The 24,437-nt window shown below is 41.7% G+C and overlaps 1 protein-coding gene across 2 annotated transcripts in view; it reads left to right on the top strand.

Annotated features, from left to right (window-relative positions):
- The window catches only part of CDH18 (cadherin 18), a 274,706-nt gene that overhangs the window by 224,627 nt on the left and 25,642 nt on the right, over window positions 1-24,437 (top strand). For both annotated transcript variants that reach the window (XM_061449261.1, XM_061449260.1), the window contains exon 10: window positions 13,259-13,395. In XM_061449261.1, coding sequence (XP_061305245.1) covers window positions 13,259-13,395 — 137 coding nt within the window. The remainder of the gene's footprint in view (window positions 1-13,258; window positions 13,396-24,437) is intronic.

Genomic DNA, 24,437 nt, shown 5'->3' with positions numbered 1-24,437 from the left:
ATTTCCTTCAAATGAACAGCATTCCCATTTTCCAGTGCCCAAGGTGAATAGTGTGCTAGCAGTGCATAGGGGATGTAAATGAGAGCAGGAGGAGAAAGCCAAGTTTTGCATGAAATGCAAACTGGTAGTGGCTGCCTCTTAGAGGCTTTGTTAGGAGTGAGCAAGTTAAGTGCTTGCAACTCCCCCATGCCTCCCAAGATCTTCCACCTCACATTTCCAGGACAAGGAGAGGGAAGGCTGCCACTTCTGCTGAGCTAAGATTTTGATATGAGAGGTGAGTCAGAAGTCCCATACGGGAGAAAGGTCCTGCTGATTAGGCGATGGATATCAGCTGGCAGCCAGCACCAGAGCTAACTCAGTGTCAAAAAAAGTTCCTGCAAACTGAAAGGAGCTGTATTTTTCTTAAAGTGATGTGATGCCTGTATGAAAAAAGAAAGCAGAAGAATGGTAAACGGAGAGATTACCTTCTCCAAGATCTCTTCAAATGTATTTAATTTTCACAACTGTAAAGCACAATTGAAGGCAGTACTTCTCAGTAGTAATCTTCTGCTGAAAAGCTCTAGAACATCTAGTGTCTCAATCTACCAGATATGCTGCAGGAAGAAAATTGGTTACCTGCTGTTACCTGCTGTATTGGCAGCCAGCTTCTGACTCACTTCAGAATTGCTTTTATTTTTCCTAGAGAATTTATTTGAACTATGGGGAAATAGATTGGCCCTGGAAGGGAGGTAGTGTAGTGCATGGCAGTTAGGGCAACAGAACGTCTCCCTGCTGCCTAATTTAGCTTCAAGGGCATGCTTCTGGTTCCCAGGCTCATGAGGAGTGCTTCTGTCAGGAGGTAAAGAAAAGATAAAAGGCATGTACCAGAGCTGTGTCCCACCATGGGCCATTTCTTGTTGCTCTCTAGCTGGCCAAACACAGAGAGTTACAGCTGATCAGTTCTCTCAGTATTCATTCTCATATTGTTCCTCCCTCACGCTGTGCAGCTGTTGCTTATGCTTCTTATTCTGATTCATTTTTTAAAAGGAAAAAAATAAATCTCTCTATATCGAGTTCTAAGCATCTCTTCCTGAGAAAGTTTCTTTGCTTAAACTTTTAACTAAACAGATTTCCTTTTAATAGTATTTGATTTCTGGTTGAAATTCTAGTCTTTAGATGGTATATTCTGGTCTTTAGGTGGTATATTTGGTTTGACAGAGGATCTATCCTCTTCCTGTGGCCTTTTAAAAGTGCTTCTTTGAACCAATTCCACTTATTGGAGAATCGGCTATTTACCTGTATCTCAGTACAAAATCCCAAGAACTATTGTGACATCTAACTGGGGCTTTGGAAGTTCATTAGCAATAGCAGGTCTGTAGCCAGAGTTGAAATATGTAATCGAGTTCTTGTCTGCAGTTGGTAAATAAGGTAATTAATAAAAATAGGATAATGAAAGGACAAGCTAAAGACTTGCTTAAAGACCAAAAAAAAGGAGACTAAAAGACTAGTTAAAAACTCAAAACCATTTATAAACACAAAGAGCCAGGAGCTTTGGTTGTGGTTTAAGCCCAGCTGATAATTCAGAACCTTGCAGCCACTCGCTCAGTCCCCCTGCTTTTCAGCCATCCTGCTCCCAGAGGGATGAAGAGGAGAATCAAAAGACTGTAAACCCTTTAGTTGGAATAAGGACACATGGATGGAAGCTGGGAATGCCCTTCTGTTTGGTGTCTCGGCCTAATAAAAACATGGCACATGTCGCATTACCCAGTGTTAACAGGACTGGTTGATATTTAATTTCCTTCAGAGTCTCTTCACATAGTATGACTAATAGGTTTTCTATATTCATGATCCTTTTTAATGTACTTTCTTTAAGATTGTTTTTTCTTGCTGGTTTGGATGTAAAAAATTTATGGAGAGCTGTTTATCCAGGCATGTCTTGTTATTAAGTCTCTTTATTAACATGTGCGATGCAACACAGATGTGCTGATATAAGTATTAAAAGTATGCCAATTCACACAGCATTGTCATGACTAAATGTCTGCAAACCAACATCTGCAATAAATATTATAAATTCATTTTTAGATTAATGCATTCTAAGAAAGAAGAAACAGTCAACTGAATTAAGGTGAAAATTCATTTTTGAAGTAATTCTTTGAAATTCAGAACTTGCAGTAATGCTTTTTACAGTCTAGAAAAAGCATTGCAAGGCAGCTCAGTAGAATTGGAAGGAGGGGTAGGAGGGGAAGGGTATGACTCTGTTGCCACTATTTGCTAGCTGAAAGTAATTTTCTTACTAGATGAAATAAATTCTGAAGCCTAAGTAAAGCATCATTAGCTGTGGAGTATGCTGTATTTATGGATATACCTGGTCTCTATTTTCAATGTGTAGATAAATCAATCAGTGGCTAATATTTATAAAGTTCTAAGATATTTACCAGTTTGTAAATACAATTAAACTTGTTCTAAATGCCCTCTTACATGTGACAAAATGAGTGGCTGTACTAAGGAAGTTTCTTGTACAAAGTATTTTTAGATCACTTGGAGCAGTGCTTTAGATTAACATTCCCACTTCTGCTGTGGGGGAGTATCTTCTGTAACTTGTTTTGCTGAGATATTCATGAAGGTTGGGAACCACCTTCCCAGCCTTCCGAGCAGCTCAAATGGCTGCCTTAGTTAGAATACAAAAAGCAATTTTAAGGAAGAACCGAGAGTAATGGAGGAGAACTGAACACCATAATCATGAGAAAGAATAAGGAAGGGCTGCTCTTCTATTTATTTATGATCAAGAAAAATTCTGTCAAGATGCAGCTGTTACAGTATGTCTGTAACTGTATGCAAAAGTTAGCACACAAAGGGGAAGTGCTGCTGTGGATAAATTAGAAACATTTTTCATTATTCTAGTATCAGTAGAAGCAAAAGTGTTAGTACAATAAGTTACCTCAGGATCTCTGTATTTCCATGAATACAGAAAATACAATTGAAAGTATTAATCCAATACTGAGTTCTTTAAACTGAGAGTTTTGTGCTTCTATAGAATACATATAAATAACTGATTTAGAAAAAGGTGTTCAGATTTAAAAAAAAAAAAATAAATCCACCTTTTCCTATACATCTATGAAAATGAAGTGTTACATAGTCACAGTTTGTAACAGAATAAAAATTTGGTTTTTTTTCTACACAAGCTTCATATTTGGGACAAATATTTGTCATTTTTAGTTCTGTACTTAATTCGGAGGGAGAGGTAATGATTTGTTATAAGTAAGTCACACGCACACAAAAGCAGCTGAATATTCTTACTGCTTAATATTTTTTCTCAATTAAGTCCAATTTAAAATCCTGTCTATTTTTAAGCTACTGTCTACAAATGCTACATAGCCCTCTTTTTATGGTTCTGAGGTCAGCACAATACTGATTCACATAGTAGTCACTGTGCCTGATGTTGATAATGAGTAAACAATGTCCACAGTAATAAATGTTTGCAGGGAAAAGACTTACGTTATAAATTGGTTTGGATTTGCAGCGCGTAATCCATAAGAATATATAAGGTCAGTGAAACTTTTTTTTTTGTTGTTAGCAAAGAATTCTTATCATTATCAGGAGACCATAGAGTCCAGAAACACAAGGCTGCAGTAGGAGAGAAGGAATTAAATTTTGTCATTGCATACCTGACTGTAAGCTCTACCAGTAAAGGCTCACCAAGAAAACTGAGGGACAGTGATGCTTCCTATGCTCCCTCTGTTAGCATTACAGTTCATCACGTAAAAGATATTCATGTATAAGTGCACTGTCCATCTTACCCAACCAGCCACTGATTTATGTCTGCCTTAACAATAGTATTGTCAAGATGTTCTATTTGTATAGCTCAGATTTCCTATACTGCCAAGCATAACATATAAGTCATGGGGAGAATTTCTCCACCTGGAGCATGTATGCTCTGTATGAAGTTCAAATCTCAATATAAATCTGTGGCAAGCTTTGTGGACTTTCAGAGATTAATATGGCTCTGTCTTCTAAGTTTTTGTAATTAGCAAAAGGTAAGGCTAGCTGTGTGCATAGCTTCTCCACTGATATCGGCAGTCTTTCAAACCATTTCCATGACAGACGCTTGGTAAACCTGAAAATCTGTGCTTCATGGAAGACTGAGACCTGCAGAGACACTGGAAAAATCAGTTCTGAAATTAAAAAGCAAATCCTGATTCCCAGATAAAGAGGCATTGGTAACCTGGACCAATAAAATATTGCAAACGAGATAGTTGTGTTGTCCTTTGTTGTGTAACAGGTTGTCCTGGGTTCAGCAGTAGCAGTCATGTTTTTTCCTTTGTGTTAGCTGGTGCAGTGCTGTGTTTTGACTTCTAGTTTTGAGAACAGCGTTGGTGAAGCCGATGTTTTCGGTTGTTGCTAAGTGATGTTTACCCTGACCAAGGACTCTGTGAGGCTCATGCTCTGCCAGGGAGGAGGGGAAGCTGTGAGGAAGCAGAGACGGGGCGCCTGACCCGGGCTAGCCGGGGAGGTATTCCATACCACAGCACGTCATGCCCGGGGTGGGGGGTAACTGGGAGTTACCCGGAAGGACAGGAGCTTCCGGGTGGAACTCGTTTTCTTGGCCGGTGGTATCGTATTCTCTTCCCTTGTTATTTTCCCTTATCATTGTTTTAGCTGATAGTAGCGGTGGTGATTTGTTGCTGGACTGTTCTTGTCTCAACCCGTAGGAGTTGCACTCTCTCGATCCTCCTCCCCGTTCCTCCGGGAGCGGGGAAGGGGAGAGCCCCGGTGCAGGGAGGGGGGGGGGAGACGAACACGGACCTTGATTGTTGTCAGCTTGGCACCACTCACTGGGAGTGAGTGAACAAGTTACCTGACTGGGTTTAAACCACGACAGTTCTTTTTGGCGCCCAACGTGGGGCACGAGGGGTTGAGATAAGAACAGATCTGACTGGATTGATAGTCACTCGTCACAATGCTGATTTATTGGCTCTCAAGGTTTTTCCTCTTGATCTCACAGTTTCAGTATACCATATCTTACGTCCATCCGGTATTGGCTGTATTAGTGTTTTTCAAGTGTGGGGCTTGGGCTAAGGTTTTTATCCCATTGTACTTTATGGTAATGACTTGTAATACAATAGAATCATTGATCATGAAACTGATCTGGCTTATGTTCCCAGTGTGGTCACCACCTTTATACTTTGGGAGGTATATGATGGAGGTGCTTAGCAATTACACATCTTTTTTCTCCTTCTCAGGTGGTCAACCTGTGAAGGAGACATCCTTTTACCCTCCTAGTCGTCCCCCCAGACCATTTACATTTGAGAGTTTCGAATTTTTTAAATGGCCTTTTAATGCTCTTGAGACTTGTTTGCTGATGGTGATGGGAATCACCATGCTAACACGCATACAGAGTGTGTTTTGCCCACTACTGATTTCAAGAGTTAAGCAGATTCAGGTTTGGGTCTTGTCTGGGGTCAAACGACGATGTAGGAGGACCGAGAGATTTTCCCAGAGGCTGGACAGCCATGAGTGGCAGGGTGTGTGGGATAGTATGGGCAAGTATCTACGTCAGTGGGCCCCCCCAGTATTTTGGAATTTCACTACCGAACAACTGCAAAATCCAGAAGAATTAGTAAAACACTTAAATGAGGTGTGTGGTCATTCTGGCCATACCAGAGATGGACAAATCACGGCAACGTGCTGGGGTTTGGCCTATGCTTACAGGGCCTTGTTCAACACTATCCAGCACCTTCAAAAGGAAAAGAATGTCGGCGGATTTGAGGGCAAAGCGACAGTCGCTACTCAAACTTTGGCTGCAGTGAACTGCGCAGCTACCCCAGTGGCAAGTACAGCAGCTGCTCAAACTTCAACTGCAACAGACAGCGCGGTTACCCCAGCTCCAAGCACGGTAGCTACACCACCCCCAGCAACAAGTACAGTCGCTACTCAAACCACAGTGATAATCACTGCAGCCAAACCAGAGGACCAATTCGTACCAATATCGGTTGCCCCTGTACGCAAGAGAACAAGCAAAAAGGAGGCAAAAAGGGTGAAGCGAGATGAAGAACCAATGAATTCACCACCCGGTCCAGAATCTGATCAGGAGTCATCCTCACATGACGAAGAAGAAGAAGAAGAGGTAACTTCTCGACCTCGGACCTCAACCGAGCTGCGGAATATGCGAAAAGATTTTACCCGTCAACCAGGGGAGCACATCATCACCTGGTTACTCCGATGCTGGGACAATGGGGCCGATGGTCACGAACTAGAAGGTACAGAAGCCAAGCAGCTGGGATCACTTGCTAGAGAAGGGGGAATTGACAAAGCAATTGCAAGAGAGAAAAAGTCCCTCAGCCTTTGGAGGAGGCTCTTGGCAGCTGTGAAAGAAAGGTTTCCGTACAAGGACGATGTTACGAGTCGTTCGGCCAAGTGGACTACTATAGACAAAGGCATCCAGTCTCTGAGGGAATCGGCCATCGTAGAGATGATCTATCACATCAAGCCGAATAACGGGGATACACCTATAGATCCAGATGAAGTTGAATGTACACGACCCATGTGGCGAAAACTTACACGGAATGCACCGTCATCATATGCCCATTCATTGGCAACAGTGACCTGGAATGACATAGTACCACTAACAGTGGATGAAATGGTTCATAAACTCCGAGAGTTCGAAGACAATCTCACTCCTTCCATCATCTCAGCTGTGAAAAAACTGTCCCAGGACCTCGACAAATTGAGGGACGATGTATCTGATTTATCCAGCTCCTCACGTGTACCAACACGCGTCTCAGCTATTAACAAAAGACGTCCTATTGTTCAAGAGAGGAGATACAGAAGGTATACGCCACGGGGTACCCTATGGTTTTACCTGCTGGATCACGGAGAAGACATGACAAAGTGGGATGGAAAACCTACTTCAGCTTTGGAGGAACGGGTGAGTGAACTGAAGAGGGGAGCAAGGGCCAAGACTGATCGTCCCATGAGAGCTACGGCTTCAGTTTCTGGTGAGCAGTTTCCCAGATGGAGTGGAAGAGCTGATTTTACTCCAGCTCCTGTGATAACGAAGAATAATCCCTTTCAACACGACTTAAGTGTCCAATGCTGTGACGACCATTAGAGGGGCCCTGCCTCCAGCCAGGTGGAGGTAGGGGACAATCGGATTTACTGGACTGTGTGGATCAGATGGCCTGGCACATCAGTCCCACAGAAGTATAAGGCTCTAGTAGATACCGGTGCACAGTGTACCCTGATGCCATCAAGCTGTCAAGGGGTGGAACCCATCTATATTTCTGGAGTAACAGGAGGATCCCAAGAGTTGACTGTGCTGGAGGCTGAAATCAGCCTGACTGGGAGGGAGTGGCAAAAGCACCCTATTGTGACTGGTCCAGAGGCTCCATGCATCCTCGGCATAGACTACCTCAAGAGAGGGTACTTCAAAGACCCAAAAGGGTACCGGTGGGCTTTTGGTATTGCTGCTTTGGAGACTGAGGAAATTGAGCAGCTGTCCACCTTGCCTGGTCTCTCAGAAGATCCCTCTGCTGTGGGGTTGCTGAAAGTTGAAGAACAACAAGTGCCAATTGCGACCACAACAGTGCACCGGCGGCAATATCGCACCAACCGAGACTCCCTGATTCCCATCCATCAGCTGATCCGTAGACTGGAGAGTCAGGGGGTGATCAGCAGGACCCGCTCACCCTTCAATAGCCCCATATGGCCAGTGCGAAAGTCTAATGGAGAATGGAGACTAACAGTAGACTATCGTGGCCTGAATGAAGTCACACCACCATTGAGTGCTGCCGTACCGGACATGCTAGAACTTCAGTATGAACTAGAGTCAAAAGCAGCCAAGTGGTATGCCACGATTGATATTGCCAATGCATTTTTCTCCATTCCTTTGGCAGCAGAGTGCAGGCCACAGTTTGCTTTTACTTGGAGGGGTGTCCAGTTCACTTGGAACCGACTGCCCCAGGGGTGGAAACACAGCCCTACCATTTGCCATGGACTGATCCAGACTGCACTGGAACAGGGGCAAGCTCCAGAACACCTGCAATACATTGATGACATTATTGTGTGGGGCGATACAGCGGAAGAAGTCTTTGAGAAAGGGAGGAAAATAATCCAAATCCTGCTGAAAGCCGGTTTTGCCATAAAACGGAGTAAGGTCAAGGGACCTGCACAGGAGATACAATTTTTGGGAATAAAATGGCAAGATGGACGTAGACAGATCCCCACAGATGTGATCAACAAGATAACAGCAATGTCTCCACCAACTAATAAGAAAGAAACGCAAGCTTTCTTGGGTGCAGTGGGGTTCTGGAGAATGCACATCCCAAATTACAGTTCGATTGTAAGCCCTCTCTATCATGTGACCCGGAAGAAGAATGATTTTAAATGGGGCCCTGAGCAGCAACAAGCCTTTGAGCAAATTAAACGCGAGATAGTTCATGCAGTAGCCCTTGGACCAGTCCGAACCGGACCAGATGTAAAAAATGTGCTGTACACTGCAGCTGGGGAGAACGGTCCTACCTGGAGCCTCTGGCAGAAAGCTCCAGGGGAGACTCGAGGTCGACCCCTCGGCTTTTGGAGTCGGGGATACAAAGGATCTGAGGCCAGCTATACCCCAACTGAGAAAGAGATACTGGCAGCCTATGAAGGGGTTCGAGCTGCTTCGGAAGTGATTGGCACTGAAGCACAGCTCCTCCTGGCACCCCGGCTGCCCGTGCTGGGCTGGATGTTCAAAGGCAGGGTCTCCTCTACACATCATGCAACTGATGCTACATGGAGTAAATGGGCTGCACTAATTACACAACGAACTCGAATAGGAAATCCCAGTCGTCCAGGCATTCTAGAAGTCATCATGGACTGGCCAGAGGGCAAAGATTTCGGAATGTCACCAGAGGAGGAGGTGGTGCGTGCTGAAGAGGCCCCACCATATAATAAACTGTCAGAAAGTGAAAAGCAGTATGCCTTGTTTACTGATGGCTCTTGCCGTATTGTGGGAAAGCATCGGAGATGGAAGGCAGCTGTATGGAGTCCTGGACGACAAGTTGCAGAAACTGCTGAAGGAGAGGGTGAATCGAGTCAATTTGCCGAGGTGAAAGCCATCCAGCTGGCCCTGGACATTGCTGAACGAGAAAAGTGGCCAGTACTTTATCTCTATACTGACTCATGGATGGTGGCAAATGCCCTGTGGGGGTGGTTGAAGCAATGGAAGCAGAGCAACTGGCAACGCAGAGGTAAACCCATCTGGGCTGCTGCACTGTGGAAAGATATTGCTGCCCGGGTGCAGAACCTGGTGGTGAAGGTACGTCATGTAGATGCCCATGTACCCAAGAGTCGGGCCACTGAGGAACACCAGAACAACCAACAAGTGGATAAAGCGGCTAAGATTGAAGTGGCTCAGATGGACTTAGATTGGCAACATAAAGGTGAATTATTTTTGGCCCGGTGGGCCCATGACACTTCAGGCCATCAGGGCAGAGATGCAACATATAGATGGGCCCGTGACCGAGGGGTGGACTTAACAATGGACACTATTGCCCAGGTTATTCATGAGTGTGAAACATGTGCTGCAATTAAACAAGCCAAGCGGTTAAAGCCTCTTTGGTATGGAGGACGATGGTTGAAGTATAAATATGGGGAGGCCTGGCAGATTGACTATATCACACTGCCACCAACCCGCCAAGGCAAGCGCCATGTGCTTACCATGGTGGAAGCAACCACCGGGTGGCTGGAAACATACGCTGTGCCCCATGCCACTGCCCGGAACACCATCCTGGGCCTTGAGAAACAGATTTTGTGGCGACACGGCACCCCAGAGAGAATTGAGTCAGACAATGGGACTCATTTCCGGAATAACCTTATAGATATTTGGGCCAAAGAGCATGGCATTGAGTGGGTATATCACATCCCCTACCATGCACCAGCCTCTGGGAAAATCGAACGGTACAATGGGCTGTTAAAAACTACACTGAGAGCGATGGGTGGGGGAACTTTCAAGCATTGGGATACACATTTACCAAAGGCCACCTGGTTGGTCAACACCAGAGGATCTGCCAACAGGGCCGGCCCAGCCCAGTCAGAACTTTTACATATTGTAGAGGGGGACAAAGTTCCCGTGGTGCATATGAAGAATTTGCTGGGGAAGACAGTCTGGGTTATTCCTGCTTCAGGTAAAGGCAAACCCACTCGTGGGATTGCTTTTGCTCAGGGACCTGGATATACTTGGTGGGTAATGCGGGAAGATGGGGAAGTCCGATGTATACCTCAAGGGGATTTGATTTTAGGGGAAAACAGCCAGTGAACTCAATTGTATGCTGTTGCCTGCTGTGTAATGCTTTTATAGCCCATCAACTAGATGTCTCCAGGTCACCAGCGACTGGCCCTGACTTCCCTCCAGCCATCATCCCAACAGAGAATGAACTTGGAACATCATGGACCGAATGGACTCGGCAGCATTATAGGGATTGGTCCATGCACTAAGAAAATGATTTTTTTCCTCTTGGTCTGTATGTATATGGATGTATATATGTGGGAGAGCGATGGTGTATTGAAAATGTGGGATCTGAGCACGACGTGAATGGTATGGAATAAGGGGTGGATAATGTCCTGGGTTCAGCAGTAGCAGTCATGTTTTTTCCTTTGTGTTAGCTGGTGCAGTGCTGTGTTTTGACTTCTAGTTTTGAGAACAGCGTTGGTGAAGCCGATGTTTTCGGTTGTTGCTAAGTGATGTTTACCCTGACCAAGGACTCTGTGAGGCTCATGCTCTGCCAGGGAGGAGGGGAAGCTGTGAGGAAGCAGAGACGGGGCGCCTGACCCGGGCTAGCCGGGGAGGTATTCCATACCACAGCACGTCATGCCCGGGGTGGGGGGTAACTGGGAGTTACCCGGAAGGACAGGAGCTTCCGGGTGGAACTCGTTTTCTTGGCCGGTGGTATCGTATTCTCTTCCCTTGTTATTTTCCCTTATCATTGTTTTAGCTGATAGTAGCGGTGGTGATTTGTTGCTGGACTGTTCTTGTCTCAACCCGTAGGAGTTGCACTCTCTCGATCCTCCTCCCCGTTCCTCCGGGAGCGGGGAAGGGGAGAGCCCCGGTGCAGGGAGGGGGGGGGGAGACGAACACGGACCTTGATTGTTGTCAGCTCGGCACCACTCACTGGGAGTGAGTGAACAAGTTACCTGACTGGGTTTAAACCACGACACAGGTCCTCAGAGGATTCCAATATTCCTCAGAAACAATATGAATTTTCTTGGATAGCTGTAACATTAAGCCTGTCATGATTAGTGGCTCATGAATATTGGTCAAGACTTTGCTTTTAATTCATCACCAGAGCTTGCTGAGCACTGAGAAGCATACCAGCTTTTGGAAGTGCCTGTAAATGCCTGCTGTGATTTAGCCATTAGACAATTGGCATAGTTATTGTTATTTTTTTCTGGCAACATGACTGGTTTTGATGTTTTTTTCCATCCAGTTTGGAACACAGTGATTAGCTAATGTCCTCTGAGAAAAATATTCCTGCCTTACATTCTTAAAAAATGGTTGCCCCATACCCTAGGTAATCAAGATCTTCCTGCTTTCGGTATGGAAACAGCTTGATTTTGTTACTTTTTTAAGCAACTTTCAGCTGCTGTATTGCACATCCAAAGTGTCTTTACTGAGCACTTCTGGTATGTTTTAGAATGAGGTATTCTCAGGTGTTGGTAGTTAATGGACCACATAGAAGTTTTGACTGTAGCTCAGCTGGGAGACCGTGAGTTAAATTCTAATTCCAGAGAAACATAGAATTGGTGGGAACTGAGGTCTGCTGTCTCTCCAACAGCTCCCACAGTCATATGGGAGCTGTTTCACTCTTTGCAATGTCAAAAGGAAAGGCGGAGAGCAGGCAAGAGGGAAAGATTTTCTAGCCTAGTTTTGTCTGCTTTGATTTCTGAAGCCTGACCTACAATTCTTTAATTGCTGGAAGTACAGGAAGTGTGAAAAGAAGATCTTGAGTGCTACAAGCCAAAATATCATATTGTAAGGCAGATGTAAAATACTTTTTGCAGGTGGGAGACGTGGGTTCAGGTTCTCTCCAACAAGGAAGATTTAACTTAAGCCATCAGATCCTAGCTGGCTTTTCAACTGAGTGTCCTATTTGACCAGTTAAGGTGAAGCAATCAAATTGGTGCCTCCTCTAGTGTTTTCTTTCTTTTCCTTTTTTGCATGGTATATCCTTATTATTCAATGAAATATTTGTTTGCTTGTTTGTTTCTTCTTTCCACAAATAGTTTAAATAAATACATTGTGAGAGGAATAAACCCCAAGTTATTATTAATTTTTTTGAGCTTGTCAGCTTTTATATGCACCACTCTTTTTATTGGCTGGCAATTACACTTGTGGTGATGTCGAAATAAGAACAATTGGATGGGACAAATAAATCCTTTTCACCAACATATAGCTTTCATATATCAAAAACTTCACAGAATAATAGCAGGTCTAACAAATTATCAGGAGAAAGAATTATGGTTTACAAAAGACTTAGAATCTTTTCCTTATGTTTTTTTCCATCAAATCTGAAGTTAGTGAAGAAGGCTTGATAGGGGTCTGTAATTGCTTCATTTTTTGTAAATAATTCCAGCTTTGAGAAAAAATGTTTTGTCACTCTCTAGTGTTCCCTCCTTCTGCTGCCATTACCCACTTCAAGGGTTTTACTTTCTCAGACAAAGTGCCCAGAAGTCAAGGGATTTAAGCAGGGCTGCTTAGTTCTCCTTGTAGGTTAGTGTCAATTGCAAGTCTGGGAAGCATCTCTTTCTGTTGCTAGTCTCTGTAATGGTTACGTTCAAAAGGGCTTTTGTCATCATGTAACCAACTTCATATCAGACAGACATGCTTCAAAACAGGTACCAGGACTGGGCATGCTGGTTTGCAGTGACAAGCAAATAAGCAGAATAATATCTTTATTTATTTCTGTTTTCTGCCTTTCCATTTTATGATTGTTTTAGTCAAAATATATGTGTATCTTACCTTTGATAGGATACTGCTGTGTAAAGTATCACCTTGTTAACAATTTATATCTTTGTGACTCACAGTGAAAACCTTGTTTTTTATCAAAAGAAATGTAGTATTATGAAAGAACTGAAAAATATGGTGTTACTTTGGGTGTCTCCATAATTCAGAATTTTTCTTGCAGCGCTTTTAAAAATTTCTGTGACTTTAAAGGCTTGAAAGCAATATTCTTAAGTGTCTTTCTGTTACTTCAGTTTATACATACAACAGTGAGTATATATTTGTTGGCTTATTTCTTCATAGGTATTTCATTGATCATAACACAGAAGAAGATAGGTATTTCACCATTGATGCTAATACTGGGACCATTAAGACTGCCAAGATCTTTGACAGAGAGGAGACACCTTGGTACAACATCACAGTGGCTGCTTCTGAGATAGGTAAATAATATATTTGGCACATAGTATTAAAAAAAACCACAATACAAAACAAAACCCCAAACAGAAAAAAAGAAGAAGAATTTTCAGATTTTAAAAAACACTATCTTGAGATGTTATGGTTTTTTAAATATCATTGTGTTCTGATTGGGGTTTTAGCCATTTTGGATAAAAGAGAGTTTTCTCTGTGTGTAGAAATTCCTTAATTCTACAGAACAAGTAAACAAACCTCCATGTGCCTATGTAACTCTATCTGTGTAAATTTACTATGTTTTTCTGTATGAGATAGAAGGTTGACACTTTACCCAGGAACAGTTCCAAGCATTCAGTGTCCTAAAATCAACAGCTTGTGACTTTGTGTTTCATATTCCATATACCTTAGAAGAAAAGACTGTATAGTGTTGTCTGAGAGATCCAACCTTCCTTCTTGGATCTGCTGTTAACCTATTTCAGCAAATTGGCATGTTAGCTATGTCAATATTAAGTTATATCTGAAAGGTGCCTAGTAGTTGCTGATTATCAGGGTGTACCTCTCGCCTTTTAATAGGCAGTTCGACAAGTAAAGATAGAATAAATACTTGCTTGTGCATTTGAAAGGCCTCAAAGTGATGAAATTCCATTGCCTCAGATAAGCCCTGCAACAGTCAAGAAATGTCTGACTGAGTAGTCCCAGGTAAATGTTTCTACATGAGGCAAAAACAGTTTAAAGAACATTTCAGTTCACCTTTTTATTACAGGGTCTTTATTTTGACACAGCCAAAGCTGTGAAGTTAACAAATTCAACAATCCAAATGTAAGAGTCCCAACCTGGATCAAAAGATCCAGTCCAGCTAAGTATTCTTCATGATACTGTCTTCCAGTGGAAGAGATTTTGATTAAAACTGTGAACTACTTTAAGTATATCCCTTTCCTTTTTCCTTTCTTCCTTTTTCTTTTTTTTTTTTTTCCCTGTGTAGTCTATCACTGCCAGATGACACAATACAGGTTTTACCTGTAATGGCTGCTGCTGATGTTCCTGAGCCCTCTTTGCTTTGATCTGTTTCATCTCCAGGTTAAAAGGGAAGCTGTTCTGCCACTACTTTGCTAGCACACGCTGCAGAATTAACAGCACGTACATATTTAATCAGGACAGCTTTTTTTTTTATTATTGTACCTGCTTTCACTACTAAATTGACATTTTAAATGGAGTAAATTTCTACTGTAAATAGTAAAAACTAGAGTTTAGTGTTTAGCCCTTTAAAAAATATCTCCGCTGGCAGTGTCTTTGTATATAATGTATATTATTTCAGTGCGTCATGAAATAAAAGATAATTTAAGCTTAATCATAAGCAGGTGCATAGTAAGTGTTAATTTCAAATACAATTTAACAACCACATTGAGACATACTGAAAAAAGGAGTAGTTGCTAGTCTTTTAGGGAAGCCATCCAGATGTAATTTTTTTCAGAAATAAATCCTAATAGTATTAAATTTAAATGTAGCTTTCTACACATTATTTATTTCACATGGTCAAAGGAGTGGTAGAACATGTACTATGCTGAGAGAATAGCATGGACAATGGAGAAAGATTGTGAAGGATTATGTTTATAACTAAAAGAAACTAGAATTGTTAAGGAAGATGGAGTACCTTTTTTTTTTTTTTTTAAACAGCCTGCTTAGAATTCTTCATTCCAGGTGCAACTTATTACAGGAAAACATAATTTTTTTTCCTCCCCTGCATTTCTTAAAGTTGGCGTTGGAAAGGTAATGTACATTTACAACGTTAGTTTGAAAAAACACATTGGTTATGAATAATGGCAGAGACAGCGTTGAAGATGCTGCAGGTAGGTGGATGGCAGGCAGCCTAAATGGCAGGCAGCCTAAGTGACAGGCAGCCTTTCCTTGTGTCTGCTACTTTGGCCATTTTCTTACCTGCAATAATTTGAAAATTACAACACTGCTATACTCTTCCAAATACATTGTGAAATCTGTAATTGGATCTGTGATGGAAGAAGGAGCATATGGAATCTGTGATGGAAGAAGGAGCGTATGTTGTGTATACAACATCAAGGCCCAAACTCTTAAGTGCTGTCTAGCCCATACCTCCAGCCTTTAATGATGTGCACTTTGAAGTCCACAAGTAATTACAAAACTAAAGACTAGTTTTAGTTAAGACTAAAGCTAAAAATTAGGTTGAAGGCTATTTTAACAGATATTACCAAATTTTTACTAAAATGTTAGTCACCTGTGAGAGTGGCAGAATTCATCTGACATGGTAAGAAGGCATTTGTAGCTTCTGTCACCATTTGCTTAGCCAGGAACTTAGCAGAATCTGCTTTGTACTGCTTAAACAGTAAGATGTGTTCAACTGTAATAATGTTATGGTTATAGTTAGTTTATTGAAGTGTTTTCCTGTCTTAAATTTACACTACACTGGCAGGATTCAGTTTCTACTGATCATCCTTTGGACAGGTATTTGGACTGTGCTTGTTTTATGCAAAAGAAATTTAGAGTCAATATCATATTTCTACCCTAAAATGTATGATATCCTCATGTTTCATCTTTATTATTTCTGAACCTTTCATAAAACATTTACTTTCACTTTTATGCTTTGTATGCTATACACTCTGCATTGATCAAATTTCTCCTCTGAAATCAGAGGGAGTTCTACCACTTTTCTCTGTGGGAGTAATGATGTAATGATCAGTGGGTTTTTTCTGTTTATGCAGCTACTTGTAAAGCATACCAGAATTCATTGGCATGGGAATGGGTGGGAGAACCCTTTTTCTTTTTAACATGTGTTGTTCTTTAACAGTAGCATACAGTGAGGAAGAGTGGGATTTTGATGTCCAGAACACATCACTAGAGCTATTGCTTTGATTGTTTCAGTACTGGTACTTCCTGAAAACTCCTTCTGGTATTAGGGAATAAGAAAAATGATAAAATACTGTATTTTATATTGAAGGATCTACGGACTATATTTAGGGCAGGAAGAAAAAATTCAAAATTAATGGTAGTAGGATTTTAAAATATGGTTTCACGTAGAATTAATCACATTTCAATCACTTACTATAATTCTGTGAAAAAGTTCTGTGAAAGAGGAAGGAGATTGATACAATTTGCTTGGCTTTTTTAAAGACTTCTGACCAAGTCTTTAAGAAGAGCAATGGAAACAGGAAAATACAGAGCAAGTGCACAAAGTTTTGTAATAGATGAGAAGCTGAGGAAAGAAATGGAGTCATAGTGAATGGTTGTTCCTTTGGGAATGGAAGAGGTTAGTGTTGAACTGTTTAAAGGACTGGTGTAGGATCTGTCAATTCAAATTCTTTGTAATGATAGCACACAATGAGAGGAAGTGATTCAGATTCCTAAATAACCTCCCTGGCTGCTAAGAACTAAGGAGGATTGAGAGAAACATGTAATAACAAGACACATGAAAGTATGGGCTAGATAAATGAATGGCAAAGTGAATACTGTTTGAAATGTCAGGCTCCAAGGGCTGTGATCAGCACGACGAAGTGCAGATGGAGGCTCATCACTACTGGTGTATCACGAGGGGTTGATACTGGATACAGTACTATTTAATCTTTTCATTAATTACCTGGTTGATGAGACAGTGCACTCTCAGCCAGCTGGAAAATGATACACAACTGGAGTTATGGCTGATATGCCAGAGGGTCATGCTGCCATCCCAAGGGATCTCAACCAGCTGGAGAAATGGTTGAAGAGGAACCTTGTGAAGTTCAGTAATAGAAAATTCAGAGTCCAGCACCTGGAGACAAATAAACCCATACACTAGTACACATGCATCAGCCAATTGGCCAGAGAGCAGCTTTTCAAAAAGGGATGTGGAGGTACTGGTGGATGCCAGCTGGACATGAGCCAGCAATGGCTTGTGGCAAAGGCGGCCAATTGCATCCTGCAGTTGTGTGTGAGGAAGAGTGTTGCCAGCAGGTTGAGGTGATCCTTCCCCTCTATATAACACTGGTGAGGCCACATGTGGAATTCTGGGTCCAGATTAGGAATCTCCAGTAAAAGAGAAACATGGAGCAACTGTCACTGGACATGGAGTCAGTGAAGGGGCATGAAATCATTAAGAACTGGAGTGTCTGTCATATAAAGAGAGGCTGAAGGAGCTAGGACTGTTCAGCCTGGAAATGAGAAGGCTCAGAAGGAGAGTAAAGAAGATTAAAGATGAGCAAAGATGAACAAAAGCTCATCTGAGTAGTATCTATTGAAATGACAGGAGGAAATATGCCCAAATTGAAAAACAGAAAATTTAATTTAAACATTAGAAGAAAAATGGTTTTACTGTGGGATTGGTCAAAAATTGGCACAGATCACCTAGAGAGGTTGTGAAGTCTCTGTTCTTGAAGATACTCAAAACCCAGCCAGACATGGCCCAGAGCAATTTACCAGTTGGGCTAGTTGACCCAGCTTTGAGCAGGACATTTGAACTTGCTGATCTATGGAGGCGCCTTGTAACCTCAACAGTTCTGTGATTTTGTGGTACTGGGAACTGTGTGTTGAATGTGGGGAAGAATAGCAATATATACTCAAAGAAAATAGGTAGTTGTAAAAATAATTGTGGGTGATGTAATAAAGGTTTCTCTCTAGCATATAGTAGTACTGATAACAAAAGCAAAAGCAACAATAACAGCAAAACCCTCAATCATAGCCCCTGCAAGAAAAAAATGGCACTAAAATATAAATGGATGGACTTCTGCCAGTTCAAAAGCCAATTTCCGTTAGTAAAATACATATAGGCTTCAAAGTTTGCTAAGCAGTACTGCAAACAGAACAAATAATAGTATCCTTGAAGTCTTTGTCCTCAATAAGAAGGCATAAAAACTGCAGGGAGTAAAACACTGATGATTGAAGGAATTAGGGAATGTCTTGGTTTGGGAATGAGAGGATCTTAGCTTTCAGTAGTCATTTCTACTTAGAAATAGAGTAAGGAAGGCTGTATCAGAAAAGTCCTTTTAGATATTAATTCTAACAACTGAACTGTGTTAAATATCTGCTCAGTAGACAGCAAACCAGCTTCTAGGTAAGCTTTCAGATGATGTTAACATCAAGAGATTACTGGATCCAGAAAGTACTGTACATGAAGATGGCTAATAATATCTGTGGTTGTAATAATATGTGATTTTTTGAAAACAAATGCTTATATTTCAGAGATTTTAAAGATACTTTCTATTGGGAGCTTTTCACATATTTTTCTTACACAGCTGGTAAGTATACTAGTGTGTAAAATGGATTTATTTGCTAGATCATTGATCGTTTTAGGATGAAATTGTGGTGGAGCTGAGTGTCTTCAAAATGCTCTACAATGGCTGAGAACAAAAAAGCAGACAATTTCCAAATACTTCACTAAAGAACCAACTTGAATGCAAGGAATGCACAAACTTACCTTTGAAGGGTTCATAAAGTGTTCTAAATCTGTAAAGCTTGTAAAGGCTGTGAAGAACAGGAAAACTGAAATAACAGGTTTTCTGCCATGTTCTGTCAGATCGCCACTGTCTTAAAGAAATGCTAGCAAGAGACAGTAAGAAATGACCACATGGAAGAATATTGCACATACAGAGCTTTGATACCACAGTGTATTAGGAATCAAAATACTTGAGACATCATTATGCATTTGATTTTGTAGATGAAAATCTCCAAGGCTATCAGATACAATCACATAAGGGGGCTGGGAAGGAACGAAAAACAAAACAAAACAAAAACCTCAAATATATTTGCCTTTCTTTATGTCTTCTATATGTGCTTCACCATGTGTATGCTTCATACTAGCTTCAGAGAGTAAGACACTGAAGAGTTGAGTTAGAGCAGTACCTCAGTGATGAAATACAAAGTACCCTGTTATGGGGTATTGAAAGGATTCCAGGAAAACACAATTATTACCAAAAATACACAACAAAAAATAACTTTCAGAGATATTTTCATAGAAGGCAAATAAACCCTGTTCAGAATTAAAATACGTGAAAAGGCAGGACATCTCACGATAATAAGAGCTCACAACAGTTAGTTTACTAACTGTAAAGAAAGTGTAAAAACATTCAGGTGCATGTCCAAATTATAACATAAGCATCTTTTTCGTTAATAAGTTTCAATAGAAACAGAAAGATATAAACAATTCAGAGGAAAAGACAATTCATAGAGAGAAATAATAATTTGCAGCAGCGACATATAAAACCCCTTGAGATTTTGAATAAATATTGAAAGCCCTAGAATTACATTAAAGAGATAAAGTATACAATTACAGTAAGGTGCAGTTATATCTTTTCTTTAGGTGCATATGTATGTTGCCACCTCATATTACCAGCAGGGAACAGCAAGTTATGAAAAGAATTTGCAAGTTCTTTCCCATGTTTTATGGTTGCAGCCTTCCAGTACCTAAGTAGGGCCTACAAGAAAGTCCCTCTGGACAGGGACTCTTGACAAGGGCATGCAGTGACAGGGTAAGGGGGAATGGCTTTGAACTAAAATAGGGTAGATTTAGATTAGATATTAGGAGGAAATTCTTTACTGTGAGAGTGGTGAGGCACTGGAGCCTTCCCACCAAGGAACCACTTGCCCAGAGAAGTCATGGCTGTCCCATCCCTGGGAAACTGTTTAAGGCCAGGTTGTATGGGGCTTTGAGCAACCTTGTCTTGTGAAACCTCCCGTGGCAGGGATCTGGGACTAGATGATCTTTAAGATCCCTTCCAACACAAACTATTCTGTGACTGTATGATTATTGTACTGATTAAGGTCAGTATTTAATGTTGATGATACAAAAGCATAGACATTCTTTCTAATCCTGTGCTAGGTGGGTTAAATTGTTCACTCAGTTTTCATAATATCTGGTTAACTATAGCAGTCTAACAAAAAAAAAAAAAAAAAGAAGGGGGGCAAAACTATAAAAGCACAAAAGACTTTTAATGTCAGAACTGTTATTCTGAATGTCGTTCAGGTAGAATTTATTTAGATAAAGCCCTTTTGAATTTTGATAATATGAAAGGAAGTCTCAGACAGCAGTAGCTGTATTAAAAGGTTTTCTTAAATTGGGTTTTTTCTTAAATTGGGGTTTTAAAGTTTGCCCACAGAAATTAATGGAAAAAAAGTTTCAAGACTTGAGACTGTTGGTAGGGACTTCTGTAAGTTCCCCGAGGACTTTCTGGTGGAGAGGCTAATACTCAATGGAGTTGACTCACTTACAGATATTTAGTATCCTGGCAAATAACTATTTGTTTGGGAAAGTCTCAAGCATAAAAAAGCAACTCCCTAGCGTAGGTGAATAGCAGCGAAGTTTCTGCTTCAGTTACCCCTTAAAACATTTACTTAAAGCATTTACTTTGAAAAACCTACTCCTGAGACATAATGCTACTAAGACACAGAATAGATCTGACTGTTTTACAGTGCACAGGCCTGAAATATATATCAGCTCCCATTATCTTAAAATTGGAAATTTGCCAAACTGCTGCAAGAAATTTGTCTAATAAACAAAAATACACTGCTAAAAGGACAAGTTTTTAGAGTGGTTTGGAGACCTTAGATGAGTTGTACACCTGAAAAAAGTTTGGAGAAAATTGGAAAAATTGAAAAATTTCAGTAAGAAAATGTAATTTGCAAGTCTATAAATGTCTTCTGATTGTGGTGTTCTAACCTAATGCTAATGTTAATTGGGAATAGAGTTTCATATATTATCTAAGTTAAGTCTTCATTTTCTGTTGACTTTTTTTGATCTCCTTTCAATTCCCATTTTATGTGGTTAATTGACTAAGTTCAAAAAGTGAACTAAAGCCATCAGGTGAACATAGACATTAGTTAAAAAGAGAACATGAAAAATCTGAAGTGAACTTCTAAACCCCAGGCTCTTTGACTAGTATCGCAGGTGAAAACAGAGAAGGATAATGTCAAAAGAAACTTTAACATTCTCAAATATTCTTTCATTGAGAGGCTACCTTACTGATGGCTTTGAAGACAAATATGTGTCTAATTAACATTTTTCAGAATTCTGAGGCCATTAAAGGTGTGACAAATTTAAGACATTTTACAAATGACCCTTTTTGTCAGAAGCATGATGTAGATTAATTAAGATCAAAATAACCAAGGTAAATGAGCTTTAGACTACTAATATTCTAGTATTTCTCTTTTTTCTTTTTCTTTCTTCCCATGAGTACACACAGGGACATGCACTTTTAAAATGTCCATCTCTAAGACCCCGTTCTTCCATCTCGTTGAATTTCAGAGATGACTTTATTGTTTTGTACTGATAGTTTAATTTAATTGGTGAAAGTAAAATCAAGTTTGACATCTAACCAATTCATATTTGCACAGAATTCAGAAGGTAGATTTTATTTAATTATAAAAAAGTTTTAATATAATTCTTTTAACAAAATAAAATTTTCCTAGTAATTAGTAGTAAGAACTAATTTTTTTTTAGTAAGAATTAATTTTAGTAAGATCCAATTTAGTAAGAACTAATTTAGTAAGAACTAATTTTAGTAAGAACTAATTTTTTTTTTCCCCATTTTATCATGGAAAATGTATTCCTGTTGAACGGATTCTATTTATTGAAATTTTTGAGGGTGAACTCAAAATTTTGAGTGTTAACTCTCACAGAAGTACAGATCATAGCCTAAGACACTGTTGCTTAAATATAGTTTTCTTACTGGTGTGTCACTGTGTCGTGATTTAAACCCAGTCAGGTAACTTGTTCACTCACTCCCAGTGAGTGGTGCCGAGCTGACAACAATCGAGGTCCGTGTACCCCCCCCCACCAGGGTTATCCCCCACTCCCGGAGGAACGGGGAGGAGGATCGAAAGAGTGCAACTCCCACGGGTTGAGACAAGAACAGTCCAGCAACCAATGTACACAAATCACCACTGCAACTATCAACTACAACAATGATAAGGGAAAATAACAAGGGAAGAGAATACGATACCACCGGCAGGGAAGACGAGTTCCACCCGGAAGCCCCGTGTCCTTCCGGGTAACTCCCAGTCACGCCCCACCCCGGCCATGACGTGCTGTGGTATGGAATACCTCCCTGGCTAGCCCGAGTCAGGCGCCCCATCTCTGCTTCCTCCCGGCTTCCCCTCTTCCCTGGCAGAGCATGAACCTCACAAAGTCCTTGGTCAGGGTAAACATCACTTAGCAACAACTGAAAACATCGACTTCACCAACACTGTTCTCAGGCTGGAAGTCAAAACACAGCACTGCACCAGCTAGCACAAAGGAAAAAAAAAAAAAAACATGACTGCTACTGCTGAACCCAGGACATTATCCACCCCTTATTCCATACCATTCACGTCGTGCTCAGATCCCACATTTTCAATACACCATCGCTCTCCCATATATATGCATCCATATACATACAGACCAAGAGGAAAAGATCATTTTCTTAGTGCATGGACCAATCCTGTAATGCTGCCGAGTCCATTCGGTCCATGATGTTCAAAGTTCATTCTCTGTTGGGATGATGGCTGGAGGGAAGTCAGGGCCAGTCGCTGGTGACCTGGAGACATCTAGTTGATGGGCTATAAAAGCATTACACAGCAGGCAACGGCATACAATTGAGTTCACTGGCTGTTTTCCCCTAAAATCAAATCCCCTTGAGGTATACATCGGACTTCCCCATCTTCCTGCATTACCCACCAAGTATATCCAGGTCCCTGAGCAAAAGCAATCCCACGAGTGGGTTTGCCTTTACCTGAAGCAGGAATTACCCAGACTGTCTTCCCCAGCAAATTCTTCATATGCACCACAGGAACTTTGTCCCCCTCTACAATATGTAAAAGTTCTGACTGGGCTGGGCCAGCCCTGTTGGCAGATCCTCTGGTGTTGACCAACCAGGTGGCCTTTGGTAAGTGTGTATCCCAATGCTTGAAAGTTCCCCCACCCATCGCTCTCAGTGTAGTTTTTAACAGCCCATTGTACCGTTCGATTTTCCCAGAGGCTGGTGCATGGTAGGGGATGTGATATACCCACTCAATGCCATGCTCTTTGGCCCAAATATCTATAAGGTTATTTCGGAAATGAGTCCCATTGTCTGACTCAATTCTCTCTGGGGTGCCGTGTCGCCACAAAATCTGTTTCTCAAGGCCCAGGATGGTGTTCCGGGCAGTGGCATGGGGCACAGCGTATGTTTCCAGCCACCCGGTGGTTGCTTCCACCATGGTAAGCACATGGCGCTTGCCTTGGCGGGTTGGTGGCAGTGTGATATAGTCAATCTGCCAGGCCTCCCCATATTTATACTTCAACCATCGTCCTCCATACCAAAGAGGCTTTAACCGCTTGGCTTGTTTAATTGCAGCACATGTTTCACACTCATGAATAACCTGGGCAATAGTGTCCATTGTTAAGTCCACCCCTCGATCACGGGCCCACCTGTATGTTGCATCTCTGCCCTGATGGCCTGAAGTGTCATGGGCCCACCGGGCCAAAAATAATTCACCTTTATGTTGCCAATCTAAGTCCATCTGAGCCACTTCAATCTTAGCCGCTTTATCCACTTGTTGGTTGTTCTGGTGTTCCTCAGTGGCCCGACTCTTGGGTACATGGGCATCTTGTCCTGGGTTCAGCAGTAGCAGTCATGATTTTTCCTTTGTGTTAACTGGTGCAGTGCTGTGTTTTGACTTCTAGTTTGAGAACAGTGTTGGTGAAGCCGATGTTGTCGGTTGTTGCTAAGTGATGTTTACCCTGACCAAGGACTCTGTGAGGCTCATGCTCTGCCAGGGAGGAGGGGAAGCTGTGAGGAAGCAGAGACGGGGCGCCTGACCCGGGCTAGCCGGGGAGGTATTCCATACCACAGCACGTCATGCCTGGGGTGGGGGGTAACTGGGAGCTACCTGGAAGGACAGGAGCTTCCGGGTGGAACTCGTTTTCTTGGCCGGTGGTATCGTATTCTCTTCCCTTGTTATTTTCCCTTATCATTGTTTTAGCTGATAGTAGCGGTGGTGATTTGTTGCTGGACTGTTCTTGTCTCAACCCGTAGGAGTTGCACTCTCTCGATCCTCCTCCCCGTTCCTCCGGGAGCGGGGAAGGGGAAAGCCCCAGTGCAGGGGGGGGGGGAGACGG

This window comes from Pezoporus flaviventris, unplaced genomic scaffold (assembly GCF_033815535.1).
Source record: "Pezoporus flaviventris isolate CSIRO_AGI_PZ_B2104156 unplaced genomic scaffold, CSIRO_AGI_Pfla_v1 ptg000007l, whole genome shotgun sequence".
NCBI classification, from domain to species: domain Eukaryota; kingdom Metazoa; phylum Chordata; class Aves; order Psittaciformes; family Psittacidae; genus Pezoporus; species Pezoporus flaviventris.
The sequence above is the reverse complement of the archived record's forward strand: the minus strand, read 5'-3'. Positions and strand labels throughout refer to the sequence as shown.